Source organism: Cebus imitator, unplaced genomic scaffold, assembly GCF_001604975.1.
Source record: "Cebus imitator isolate Cc_AM_T3 unplaced genomic scaffold, Cebus_imitator-1.0 Scaffold159, whole genome shotgun sequence".
Classification (NCBI taxonomy): Eukaryota; Metazoa; Chordata; class Mammalia; order Primates; family Cebidae; genus Cebus; species Cebus imitator.
Window position 1 is genome coordinate 2249304 of NW_016107474.1, and position 13641 is coordinate 2262944.

The window sequence follows — 13641 nt, forward strand, 5'->3', positions numbered from 1 at the left end:
GCAAGGAAATGGATTCTCCCCTGGAGCCTCCAGGAGGAACCAGCCCTGTCCACACCTGGATTTTAGCCCTATGAGGCTCATGTCAGACTCCTGACCTCCAGAACTATAAGATGATACATTTATGTTGTTTTAGTTCACTAAGTTTGTGGTCATTTATTACAGCGGCCATAGGAAATTAACACAATGACCTTGGCTAATGCCTGGCCTACTAAAGGTCCCCTGTTAACCATTACTGTTATCAACTTGTTTATTTATTACTGGCAACAAAGCTTACCTAAGTGCGTAGAAGACAAAACAAGAATAAATGCATGAAGAAAAATGTGATGACCATAAACTAAGGACCATAAACCAAAAACAAGATCTATGGCAGGTTTATTTCAACATGCACTAATGAAATAAAATATTAAATGCTGAGGTGCAATGCCTGCCTTCAGAAACTGGCCTGTGGGGACCTGCCACTCTTGAGGCTACCGAGCTGAATGAGAAAAGCCACAGGCACATGTCTAAAAGGGAGAGGAAGGTGGTGATGCCTGAGCTCTGGAGAAAGACGCCTGGGCCTGGGGCCAGAGCAATCACGTGGCCAGTGGTAGTGGCCAGGGAGCCTTGTGGACTGCTGGGCTGTTATTTTGGAGGAGGGGACAGCAGCCCCTCCTGTGTCAGTTTAGTTCTTGGACATCTACATAGACTGTCTTTCTTTTGCCTACTTAACAACATCTGTGCAGGATGCCAGGTACCGTTCCTGGCGCTGCCAATACTGCAGAGAACAAAGCTGACCAGTTTCTGCCCTGAAGGGCCTGGATGCCCCCAGGAAAGTCACACAATCAACAGGTGCATGACTGCACATGCGGCTGTGATCTTGGGCACTGCTAAACGCTGCAAGGAGATGCTTTTTGACACCTTGTCACCTTCTCAACAGCCACCTCTGGTTTCAGTGATCATGGGAGTAGCCACTTGGATACACCAGGACATCCTGCCATGTGCCAGCTGCTCAACCCCACAGAGGCACAGCCTGGAGTGCAGAAACCCTAAAGCCCCTAAAGGACCCCTCAACCAATGGGGGACAAGAGTCAGCGGCTACGTGCCCCTGCCTCCCAGAGCTGCGCCCTCCACGTTCCTCTAAGGGTCCCTGCAGGATTCCGTCCCAGCATCCACAGCACTTAACTGGGGATTCTGTCCCAGCGCCCACAGGAGTTAACTGTGGGATTGTGTCCCAGGTGCCCACAGCTCTTAATAGGGCTGGAATGTGAACCCAGGCATGGGCTCTCTTCTCTAAGCAAGAGACAAAGGGGTAGAGAGCCAGCACTTGCTGGGAAAACCTACACCCCAGGAAACAGCCCATGACTTGGGCCCACTCAAGTAAGCGACATACCCAGGGGGAAAAAGAGATTGGGAGCCAGCTAACCGTGAAGGGACAGGATTCTCCACCAAGGAGCTGAAGAAACAGACATGCACACAACCACCACACAGGACACCAGCACCATGAAGACAAGGAGGGCGTCTGAGCAGAGGGAACATTTACACTGGGCCTTGATGGGTGTGTAGAAGTCCTCCAGGAAAGCAAAACAGACGAAGACAGTGCAGGCAGAGGGAAGAGTGTCCACCAGGCCTAGGGAAGCGGGAAAGCAGGGCAGCACAGCTTGGGGAAGAGCTGGGCGCCTTGGACACAGATCTGGAGTCAAAGTGCAATTCTTTCTCCGACTGCAGCATCTGCAGCAAGCAACTCTGGCTCTCCAAGGAAAACTTCAGGTTCCTTCTGAGTGAAATGGGGATAATTCCCACTTCTGGGTGTCACTGTGCTCATAACTCCCTCAGAGATAAGATAAATTAGATGAGCTAATACACGCAGAGCCCCTACGTAGTGCCTGGGACTGGGCATCCCTGAGATCACTATCATGTGTGTTGGGGACATGCACTGGAGGCACTGGCTGGCCAGTACCTGTCATAAAGGGCACCCATGTCACGTCTGAGTGTTTGGACCTTACGGGGAAGGCTGTTGGGAGTGGGGGGCTGGGGAGCAAGCCAACCTGCAGTCTAGAAAACCAGCCCTGGCCTGGACTGCAAGCTGACTGGGGTCAGGGAAAGGACTCGGCACATAGGAGATGCTCAAGAAATGTCCTGGAGAAGACAAAGTCATGATCAGGTGTGGAGCCCTAAGAAACGCCTAGACTTATCGGGCAGGAGGGGGAAGGAGAAGCGGCAGAAGGAAGTGAGAACGAGAGGAGAGAGACATAAAAGAAGAACTAGGCAAATCTAGCTGTGCAGAAGCAGAAGCGACAGGGGGTATTTCTTCAGGAGGTGGTGGCCACTGGCAAATGCTGGAGGGAAGTAAAGTGGATGTGAGACAAAGAAATGACCACTACTCTTGGCAACTGGAACATCTGCAAAGACCTAGGCACAGAGCTCCCTGCGCTGGGTGTGGATGGGCGCCCGCATGAAATGGGGCAAAGAAAGGAAGGGAGACCAGAAGGTATTTCTAACACCTACAAAAGCTATAAGCAATGCTGTCACAAAGTTTACATTAATTTCTGAAGATTTTCAAGCAGCAAAAACCCAATTCAACTAATATTTAGGGAATGCCTTTTTTGAACATGAGACACTGTACTCAGCAGGAAGACACACATCTACCATCCTTCATCATGGGTAACATGGGCACAAACACAAAAGAAACCACAATATCACCATGGAGCAGACTGAAGGAGCCATCACAAAGCCCATGCCCCCTTGGACACACAAATAAAGCTATACAGTGTGGCTCAGGGCCTCCCGGCAACAGATACGGGGGCAGAGACGGCAGTGGGAGACTGCATGGTGCAGAAAATTACAGTTGGCTCAGCAGCCCTCCAGGGTATCACTCAAAAATAAAACCCTGGCTGGGCAGGGTAGCTCACATCTGTAATTGCAACACTTTGGGAGACCAAGGTAAGTGGATCGCTTGAGCCCAGGAGTTCGAGACCAGCCTGGACAACACAGCAAAACCGCATCTCTACAAAGGATACAAAAATGAGCCAGGGCTAGTAGTAGGCACTTGTAGTCCCAGCTACTGGAGAGGCTCAGGCAGGGGAATTGCTTGAGCCTGGGAGGCAGAGGTTGTGGTGAGCCAAGACCACGTCACTGCACTCCAGCCTGGGCGATAGGGCAAGATCTTGTCTCAAAAATAAAATAAAAGGCCGGGCATGGTGGCTCACTTTGGGAGGCCGAGGTGGGCAGATCACGAGGTCAGGAGTTTGAGACCAGCCTGGCCAATATGGTGGCACCCCTGTCTCTACTAAAAAATGCAGTCATACAGATCAACCCAAAATCTATCTGATATGGTTTGGCTGTGTGTCCCTACCCGAATCTCACCTTGAATTCTAACAATCCCCACGTGTCAAGGGCAGGACCAGGTGGAGGTAACTGAATCACAGGGGCAGCTTCCCCCACACTGTTCTGGTGATAGTGAGTTCTCACAAGGGCTGATCGTTTTATAACAGGCTTCCCCCTTTGCTTGGCTTCTCATGCCATGTAAAGAAGGATGTGTTTAATTCCCCTTTTGCCATGATTGTAAGTTTCCTGAGGCCTCCCCAGCCATGCAAAACTGTAAGTGAATTAAACCTCACCTCTTTATAAATGACCCTGTCTTGGGTATTTCTTCACAGCAGTGTGAGAACAGACTAACACACTATCCCTGAATTCCTACTGTGTGGTCCCATTTACCACACAGCGTTATTGTGGGGGTAGGAACACAAGAAGTCCGCACTTGCCACATGACAGCCCCTCAAACATCTGCAGACAACACTCATGTCCCCCTGAGGATCTCTCCTCTTAACCTCACAAGGTTAAATATGCTCAATCTCCTCAGTCAATTCTCACACGAAAGACTAAATTCCTTGTCCAGCCTGGATTCTCCTCTCCTTGAGACTGTCTCCAGCTGCCTAACCTGGAGGCTCTGGCCAGGACTCTTTTAGATGAAAACAAAATCCAGAACCCACTCACAGTGGCCTAAGAAAAAATATTAATTGGCTCATGAAAGTGAACAGTCTAAGGACGAAGCTGCAGGCGTGGCTGAATCCCAGAGTTTTAAGCCACGTCACCTGTCTCCACCCCCCCACCAGGCTCTGCTCCTGAGTTCTCAGGCAGGCTGTCTCTATAAATGGTAGTCAGGCCCCGTGACCTCCAACCTCATCATTCTTACTCGTTTTAATCCCAGAGAAAGATAAAAAGACTCTTTGCTAACAACTCTGTCCAAAGTCTCAGGGATGAATCTGATTGCCTAGATTTGAGTCACATGGGCCCTTGAACTAATCAGTTAGCAGAGGGGTGGCTTACTCTGATTGTCCAGGCTGGGTCATGTGCCCTCTCACAGGACTCACACTGGCTGACCAGGATTATTATGAAATGGAAGGGAGAGGTTCCCCCAAAGGAGGGAATGATGGACAGTAAAAAAACATCAATTCCTCACTTTGGCAGGCCGAGGTGGGCGGATCACAAGGTCAGGAGTTCAAGACCAGCCTGGCCAACATGGTGAAATCCCATCTCTACTAAAAGTATAAAAATTAGCCAGGCATGATGGGGGGTGAGGGTGGGGGGCGCCTGTAATCCCAGCTACTCAGGAGGCTGAGCCAGGAGAACTGCTTGAACCCAGAAAGCAGAGGTTACAGTGAGCCGAGATTGTGCCATTATACTTTAGCATGGGTGACAAGAGCAAGACTGCGTCTCAAAAAAAAAAAAAAAAAAAAAAAAATCAATTCCTACATCTCTCTGTGTCACGTTTAGGACCGACTGGAGCCTCATGGGAATATCATCTCCGCCCAGAACATCATCCAACAAATGTCACAGGGCACCTACCTCCAACCAAGTTGATGCTGCCCTTCTTGAAGATGCCTTTTCTGGCAACCACCCCACATCTCAAATTTATTTCAACCTACCCATTAAATATGTAACGCCTTCTAGAAGGTGCTATTTTAACAATAACCGCGTTTATTGAGCACTTACCCTGTACCAGGCAGTACTCTACAAGCCCGTGCCAGTTTATCCTTACAACAACTTACGTGCAGTCATTATCCCATCTTTACAGACGAGAAAACAGAGGGTCTGGGAGATCTGCCCAAGGTCACACAGCACAGCAAGGCTATCGTTCAAAACAAGACACCCCAGCTCTACCACTGATGCTTTCAACCAATCCGGTCTAAAATCTGCACCAACAGACAACTGGACTCATTCCCAGATGCCTGGATTCCTTCTAAAATAAAACTGCTTGCAACAGATAATTTGGAGTCCATGGATAGCAGACTGGGTTAACAATGTTACATTTGTACGAAAGAAACTACGTAGCCATTTTAAACTACTGCAGAAGAAGAGGGGAAGATAGGGAAGAAGCTTTGGAATTACAGATGTGAGGGGAGGTGGCTCTAAAATATCTATACTATGATCCCCATGTATAATATAATTACATATAGAAAAATATTTCAACAATATACATAAAAATGAGACCAGTGGTCTGTCCAGGAAGATGACAATAAAATGTCAGTTCCATGAGGACAGGGGCCTTCTCTGCTTCTATATTTACCCTCAGTGCCTAGAACCATGCCCCACAGAGTAACTCCCATCTGTTGAAAGCATTGAATGAGCAAATGAACAGGAGAATGAAGGAATAAATGAATGAATGAGGAAACAAGGCTTCTGAGTGGTGAACTATATCTGAACTCTACTCAGCATTCTCCTCTTTTGGTTTAGCCTTGCTTTATGAATATGCTACAAAGAATATGTATTGCTTGAATGGTACAGAAACAAAATGTGATCTCATGGATAGCCCCAGCCACTGCCTGGTCACACACAGGTGATCTGTAAACCCTTTCTGCTGTGGTCAGGTAGGCCACATGACCAGTCAGTCTGGTAAATGGCCCCTTTCCATCCACATCGGCCAGCTGAGCCCTGACGGCTTCCGGCTCCCAGGGGCTCTGTCACCTGAACCTGTGACCCTCCAGCCCAGCTCAGCACCCACTTCCTTCCCATCATCTCCCCCTTCCATCTGCTTGGTGCTCCTGAACTCCACTTCCACATCACTTAAATTCCACAAACAAAAATGGCAATCACAGTAACTGACATCTAGGGAGCGCCCATTAGGTCCCAAGCAGCATAAGGACTTGCTTCCTTAATCCTCCTAATGACCACACTGTAGCAGGTTACCAGATGGGTAACTCACCTGCTGCAGAGCACATGACTGCCAAGTATTTAAACCCAGGCCATCTGACAAAACCCAAACCTCAGGAGGATGAGGCAGGAGAATCACTTGACCCTGGGAGGCAGAGGCTGCACTCCAGCCTGGGCGACAGAGAAAGACTCTGTCTCAAAAAAAAAAGAAAGAGAGAAAAGCAGTGGTAAGGGCAGCCAACACATACCACAGCCTGGACTCTCATTTTAGGTGCATTAGTCCAGTGAACCCTCCCAGTCACCCTCACAGGTAGGGATGTCAGGATCCCCATTTTACAGACCTAAAAACTGAGGCACAGAGGGAGGGATGCACTTGTCCAAGGCCACACGGTGAGTGGAAGCAGAGCTGAGATGTCAATCTAGAATGTTTCTTTCTTCTTTCCTTTCCTTTTCTTTTCTTTTTTTTTTTTTGAGACAGAGTCTCACTCTGTTGCCCAGGCTGGAGTGCAATGGTGTGATCTCGGCTCACTGCAACCTCTGCCTCCCCAGTTCAAGCGATTCTCCTGCCTCAGCCTCCGAGTAGCTGGGATGACAGGCACATGCCACCACACCCCTGCCAATTTTTGTATTTTTAGTAGAGGCAGGGTTTCACTATGTTGCTCAGGCTGGTCTCAAACTCCTGACCTCACGTGATCTGCCTGCCTCGGCCTTCCAAAGTGCAGGGATTACAGGCGTGAGCCACTATGCCTGGCCTAGAGTGTTGCTGATTCCAAAGTGTCCTCAGAGCTGAAATAAAGAAGGAATCACACTAATCTAGGTGGGCAGCTGAATCCTAGATAAGTCAAGATGGGAAAGGGGAATTCCTCATGGTAGAAACCTCCAAAATCGAAAACACCAAGGCGGGGAAAGTCTCAGTGTTGGGCTGCATGTGCATGAGGCAGGCTGTGTGGAGCTACTGGGGAGGAGAGGTGGGTGGGACAGACCGACTAGAAAGTCAAGCAGACAGCCTGAGTGTAATCCAGTGGGCAGAAGGGAGCCATCGAAGGTTAAAGAGAGGAGTCACTTGACTAGAAATGCACTGTAGAAAGATTTACCCCAGGAAGGGAGAACAGAGTGGACACCAAGACAAAGAAAATTGAGGGCAAAGAGACTGCTGCTATAAAGAGGAAGGTGGGGATGTTAAGGGACAAATGGACCCTTTTCTGAAAGTGGCATGTCATTCTTCCCTAGGAAGCCACTGCCCCCAGTCAGTCTCCTGCTTTGGGTGGGGCTGCCCCATCCCCCAACTCCAGGGATGGGCCTGTGGTCCAGGCCTGGCCACCCAGAGTCCCAGTGATTGGTCTGGGGATGGGCACATGACCACAGGGGGACCAAAGACAGTTCAGGGACCCCCAAAATCACTGGCAAAGAGGCTTGCTCTGTCTCGCCACCAAAATGGCTCTACCCGTGGGGGTAAACCTTGCCCTCCCCACAAGAATGGAGATGAAAGATAAAGACAGAGCTAGAAGAAGGAAGAGAGCTGTTTGGAGTTTGGGCAGCCTTTGCTGCCGCTAGAAGTTCCCCTGGAGTTTCCAACCCAGAAGGCACAGATGGATTTCCTGCTTACATTCATGTGCACTGGGCATCTCTCAGTGCCCTTGCAAGGTCTCTGACCATCCAGGCGAACTGAGCTATGGAGCAAGAAGCAAGAGCAGAGGCGGTGGCGGGGCAGAAGCGGCAGCGGGGCAGAGGCGGCGGCGGGGCAGGCAGTGAGGAAGGCCGGGAGCCAGGCAAGTCCAGAAGAAGCAGAGTGTGCCGGGTCCTGCTGGCAGGCAGACAGATCGGGAGGATGAGTGTGGGGGCGCTGGCCTGGCAGCACAGACACCCAGTGGCCCTCTGGAACACAGCTCTGAGGGAGGAAAGGCCAGGCCAGGGAGCTTGGGGAGAGATGAGGAGGGGAGGCTGGGTGGAGAGATCCCACTCTGGGAAACCCTGGGGGAGGAAGGGAAGAAGGGACAGTAGGTAGCCTGGGGTGGGAGGGCCAGGGACGGGATGTTTCAGAGAGCGTGACTGAGAGCCAGAGCGGGGAGTGTTGGGAGGAGGGCAGGGCCCCGGGAAGGCCCGTACCCCAAGTATATAAGGAAGAAACTGTGGCTGTTTTGGCCTTCCAAGTCTGCTGCCCATCTCTGTGACGTTTGGAAGCAGGAAGCCCGGGCCAGAGTGGAACCTTTCTTCTCAGGCCTGTCGGGACACCTGGCAGGGAATCGGAGCCACAAAAGAGCCCTCACTGCACCACAAGTGGGCAAATGTCATTTGCAACCTGCAAGCAATCCCACAAGAGGTGAGAATCTAAACAATTTCCTCAGAGGCCAGGAGCACAGGCCCTGAGCTAGCCTGCCCGGGTTCAAGTCCTGGCTCTGCCACTTTCTAGCTGGGTAAACTCGGGAAGTCTATGAATTTCTCTGGGCCTCAGTTTCCTCATCGTAAAACGGCAACAACCTCAGTAGCTGCCACACTGGGCTGTTCTGAGGCATACGCCAGATGAGGATGTCAAGCGGGTTGACTAGTATCCAGCCAGTGCTGGTGCTGAGAACATTGTCCTCGTGTTATGAGGACACAACAGCAGGGAGGAACAAGCTTTTCCAAGAGGAACAAGAGCAGACACAGCAACCGTAATTCCCCTATGCATTTGTCCAACAGATGGCAGGGAAAGAAAGCCGACTTCAGCTGAAGCTCCCAAGGCCCATTCATGAGGATCCACACACAGCACGCAGCAGGGAAGCATTTTTAGCTTCCTCGCCAGACGTTTGCCACTCCCCACTCCCATCCCTGGGGGGCAGGGGGTGGGTCTGAGCAGAAAACCACAAGCCTTCCGGAGGAAGGAGGTGTTCTCCCACTGCACCAAGGCCTGGGAGTACCTGCCAGGAGTCTCCTAATGGGAGGGATGCTCTCTTCCTCATCACCTTCTACTTGCTGGAGAGAACAGGAGCTTGAGACGCAGAACATGGTTTGACGGGGGAGGGGAGTGATGGGTGGACATTGGGAGGAGAGAAGCCGAATTCAGGGAGGGAAGCTGGCCGGCAAAGCACAGCCTCAGAGCCAGCAAAGTAGAAATACTGCTGAATCTCCTGGCTGTTTGCTCACCAGAGGGGAGAAAGTTAAGAGTTTGCACTTATTCCACTTGCAAAAGCATTCAGCCACAGAGGTGGAGGGACAGAGGCCTGGGTTCAAATCCTCCCCTGCCAACTCTCCACATCCTTATAGTGCTTCATGCTGCTATTTTAGGCCAACTGTTTACAAAAGCAATGAATGAATGTCTAGAGCCAGCACTCAAGGAGAAATTTTAGTTTGTGTGTGTGTGTGCGCACGCGCGTGCATGCACACATGTGTTCTTAGTATCACCCAGCCTCTAGCAGTCACTCCACAAATATCCTTTGAATTCAACTAAATACAAAATATAATTTGATTATGGAAGCAGTTAAGGAAAGAAACACCCACATGATCCCTGGCCCAATTTTGTACTTTTTATTTATTTCACAACAATCATGTAGCTTGTCCAGACACTGTTCTGGGCATTTTATACACACTGACTCACTGATCCTCACGACAGCACTGTGAGAACGCAGGTCAAGAAACTAAAACCCTCAGAGATAAAGAAACTCGCTCCAAACCACACAGCCAGGAAGCAGCCACTCAGGGATTCAAACCCACACCGCTGGCCGGGTGGGTGGCTCATGCCTGCAGTCCCAGCACTTTGGGAAGCCAAGGCGGGCTGATTACCTGAGGTCAGAAGTTTGAGACCAGCCTGGCCAACAGGGTGAAGCCCTGTCTCTGCTAAAACTACAAAAATTAGCCAGGCATGGTGGTGGGCGCCTGTAGTCCCTGATACTGTGGAGGCTGAGGCAGGAGAATCACTTGAACTCAGCAGACAGAGGATGCACTGAGCTGAGAGTGTACCACTGTACTCCAGCCTGGGCAACCGAGCAAGACTCCATCTCAAAAAGAAAAAAACAACAAGTCTGGCTGAGGGTCCATGCCTTAACCTCTGACCTGTGCTGCCTTTGTCTGAGAAAGTTTGCTTCCAACCAAAGACCAGAGATGGGAGCTGCTTCCAACTAAAGACCTATTTAAAGGGTCCCATAGCAACATCACACAGCCTCTGCCACTACTGAGGGGTTGATGGTGATGCCTGCCACGTGGTCTTTCTTTTCATGGATCACACACCACACCGAAGTGCCTAAGGCACACAAATCTTAAGTATACAGTCTGCTGATTTTTTACGGGGATACACACCTGTGTAATGCCCTCCCAGATCAACATATGGGACATTCCCAGCTCCCAGCAGTCCCGGTGGTGTGCCCCTCCCCATCAGTGCCTATCTGCCCCAAAAGCTAACCTCAATTCTGACATTCACACCATAGATTAGCTTCGCCTTGTCCAGGATTTCTTATAAATGTAATCATACGGTGTGTACTCTTTTGCATCTGCCTCTACTCGTCAAATTAAAAATCGCATCAAATCAGCACACAGGCAGACAATGATAGTGGGAGAAAAGAGGGCGCGGCTGAGTTTCTTTCCCTCCCAGCCAGCCCCTAGCCTGTTCGTATTTGGGCTCAAAGGGGACGGTGGGAAGAGCTGGACACTGCAGTCTGGAAACACACGAGTTGCCCTTGGAAAACCAGTGAACCACAGGGGGTAAAAGCCGCCCGGCCTGGAGAGGGCATTGTGGAAGGGCGGAGGCAGCTGGGTCACTTCGCGAATGCTTCGGATGCCCAGAGGAGAGAAGGTTTTATGAGGCCTTAAAACGCTCCCATCGGGCTCCTCCCACGCTGTGCGCTAGGGGCACCGCACGTGGCCACCGGTTCCTCCCGGGCTGGCCTTAGCCACCGCTCCCCGGGTGCAGACAACCTCCCAAAGACCACGCATCCGCCCGACAGGCGCGCCTCCCTACCTGTGCACTGCTGGATGAAGTGCTGGTACTCCGCTCCCTGCTCGCCGGGGACGATGGTGGAGCCGTCATATTTAAAAGTCACCCTTTGGGTGGGGAGAAGAAAAAAAACACACACACACACATCAGCGCTGGCGGCCGCGCGGCGCGGCGCTCGCAGGGGACAATCTAACGGACGCGCTGGCCACGGAGGAGCCCGCGGGGGCCTGGCACGCCGTCCCGGAGTCCGGCGAGGAACACAGCGCGGGAGGTCCCGAACCCGTCCCGCCTGGAGGCCGGCTCGGCGCGCGAGGCCCCGCGCGAGCCCGGGGAGCGGGGCGCGGAGAGGAATGAGAAGTTCCTACCAGATGACGGCCGAGCCGTCGTCGCGCACCAGGTTGTACGCCGCCCGGCAAGCCTCTTTGTCGATCTTGGTGGCCATCGCCGCGGGGCCGCAGCGGGGACACTGCCCGGGACGGCCGAGCGCGCCCCTGGCCGGCGGCGGGGATGGGAGCGCGGCGGGGACGCGCCGAGGGCGCACGGGCGGGAGGCGGTGGCGACGGCGACGCGGCGCCTGCAAGCTCCGAGCGCGGCGGCGGCTCCCACTGCGGACGGAGCGCGCGCGGGGACCCCAGGCCGCGGCCCGCCCCGCCCCCCCGCGCCCATTGGCCGTCCAGGCCGCGGCCCGCCTCGTCATTGGCAGCCGGGCTGCGGGGGCGGAGCGTCTTGATTCTCCGGCGGCCAATCCCAGCCCGGGAGGCTTGCGCAACTCCGCGGTGGGGGCCGGAGTAGGGGCTTTGCCTCCTCCCTCTCCCTCCTCCCTCCCGCTCTCTTACCCCCAACATCCCTAAGCTCTCCCCCCACCACATCCTTCTGCTCCCTCCTCCTCCTTCTCACTTCCCCTCCTCCTCTCCCGACCCCCTCTCTGGAAACTTCCACTTCCCCAACCCCCTTTCCCACCCCTCCTTCCTCCTTTTCCTCCTCCTTCCTCTTCCCCCGACCCCTTGCTTCCCCCACTTCCCTGATCTCTCCTCCCTCCGTCCCTTCCCTCCCCTCTTTCTCCCTTACCCCCTTATTCCTCGTCTTCTCCTCCTCCCTCTTCTTGCCTATCCCAGCCCAAAACTACTCCGTCCTCCCTATTTCCTTCTCCCCAAGCTCTCTTCTTTCCTCCTCCTTGACCCCTCCCCTGCTTCTCGCTGGCTTCCCCTCCCTCTTCTCCACTTACCCTCCTGGTATCTGCTCCCTCCCTGTCCCCTACTGCCTCCTCTTACTCCCCCTCTCCCCCTTACTCATTCTCCCCACCCCCCTCCCCTGAGGCTGTAGGGCTGCCAAGCTCCACCGGGGACCTCCACGTGGATGATGTAATGCATCAAACCCAAGGAGACAGGCTGGCCACCGTCCCTGCCCCAGCGTTTGGTTCCATGGATTCTAGGTGGGGAGGAATTGGAAAGAATAAAGTATTTTGAATAGAAGGGGGGTAGAAAGTGGACTGCTTCCAAAACGCTGGTGGGCTCACTGTTTATTCTGGATTCTGGTCATTTGGATTCCCATCTTAACCTCTCCCTTTGGGCTTCTCTGAAAGCAAGAGCTGACTCATTCTGTCTTCCTCATTCCTTCACTGACTCATTCATTCATTCCCTCATCCAGACATTCCACAGAGACCAGTTACAGCGTCCAGGCAGGTAAAAAGCCAGGGTTCTGAAGACTGGGCTCTTGAATTGCATTCAGCCCGGCCACTTTCCAACTGGGGGCCGCTGGAAAGCCTTAAAACCACTCTGAAATTACTTTCCTCAAATCGGAAAAATAATATAACTGACACCACTGCTTTCAGTTTAATTGAAATGATACATGTAACAAATATACTAGACATTCGATAAAATATCATCATTGTTGTTTATTAAGTGATAAAAACATATCCTAAGTGGAAACCCAAAAGGTCAGGGACAATGTCCAATTAATATGGGAATTCTCAGCAAGAAAAAAACAAAAAACAAGAAATTGAATGAACGAATGAATCAATCAATGCTTAGTTGAATAGGTGGGTGGACAGGAACACAGTTTCAGAAGAGTAGAGGCAGATGCTGTTATAAATAAGACAAAAACAAAGAAATTCTCATTTCATGCCCCACAAAGCAGTTCGTCCCTAACTCCTTAATAAGGGTAATGGGACAATGGGCCACTGGAAAGAAGAGCAAAGATGGATCCATTGATCAGGGAAAATTCCAAAAGGATCAAAAATTTAAAAACAAACGAAATCAGGCCAGGCGCAGTGGGTCATGCCCGTAATCCCAGCACTCTGGGAGGCTGGGGTAGGAGAAGCTCACAAGCTCAGGAGTTCTAGACCAGCCTGGCCAACATGGTGAAAGCCCATCTCTACTAAAAATACAAAATTAGCCAGGCATAGTTGTGGGTGCCTGTAATCCCAGCTACTTGGGAGACTGAGGCAGGAGAATCACTTGAACCTGGAGGGCAGAGGTTGCAGTGAGCTGAGATCACACCATTGCACTCCAGCCTGAGTGACACAGTGAGACTCAGTCTCAAAAATCTGCCACAGCAACTGCCCAAGGTTCAACAAGTGCAAAACTCTACTTCACTGGCCATTTTTC

The 13641-nt window shown here is 51.9% G+C and overlaps 1 protein-coding gene across 2 annotated transcripts in view; it reads right to left on the reverse strand.

Annotated features, from left to right (window-relative positions):
• Nucleotides 1-11656, reverse strand: part of COTL1 (coactosin like F-actin binding protein 1) — a 49720-nt gene extending 38064 nt beyond the window's left edge. The window contains exons 1-2 of one of the 2 annotated variants that reach the window (XM_017543628.1): nt 11401-11655; nt 11060-11142 (exon numbers count right to left, since the gene is read on the reverse strand). In XM_017543628.1, coding sequence (XP_017399117.1) covers nt 11060-11142; nt 11401-11477 — 160 coding nt within the window. In that variant the 5' untranslated portion in view covers nt 11478-11655. Of the gene's footprint in view, nt 1-11059; nt 11143-11400 lie in introns of both variants that reach the window. The other variant, XM_037743914.1, reaches the window with a different exon arrangement.
• Nucleotides 11657-13641: the final 1985 nt, after the last annotated feature.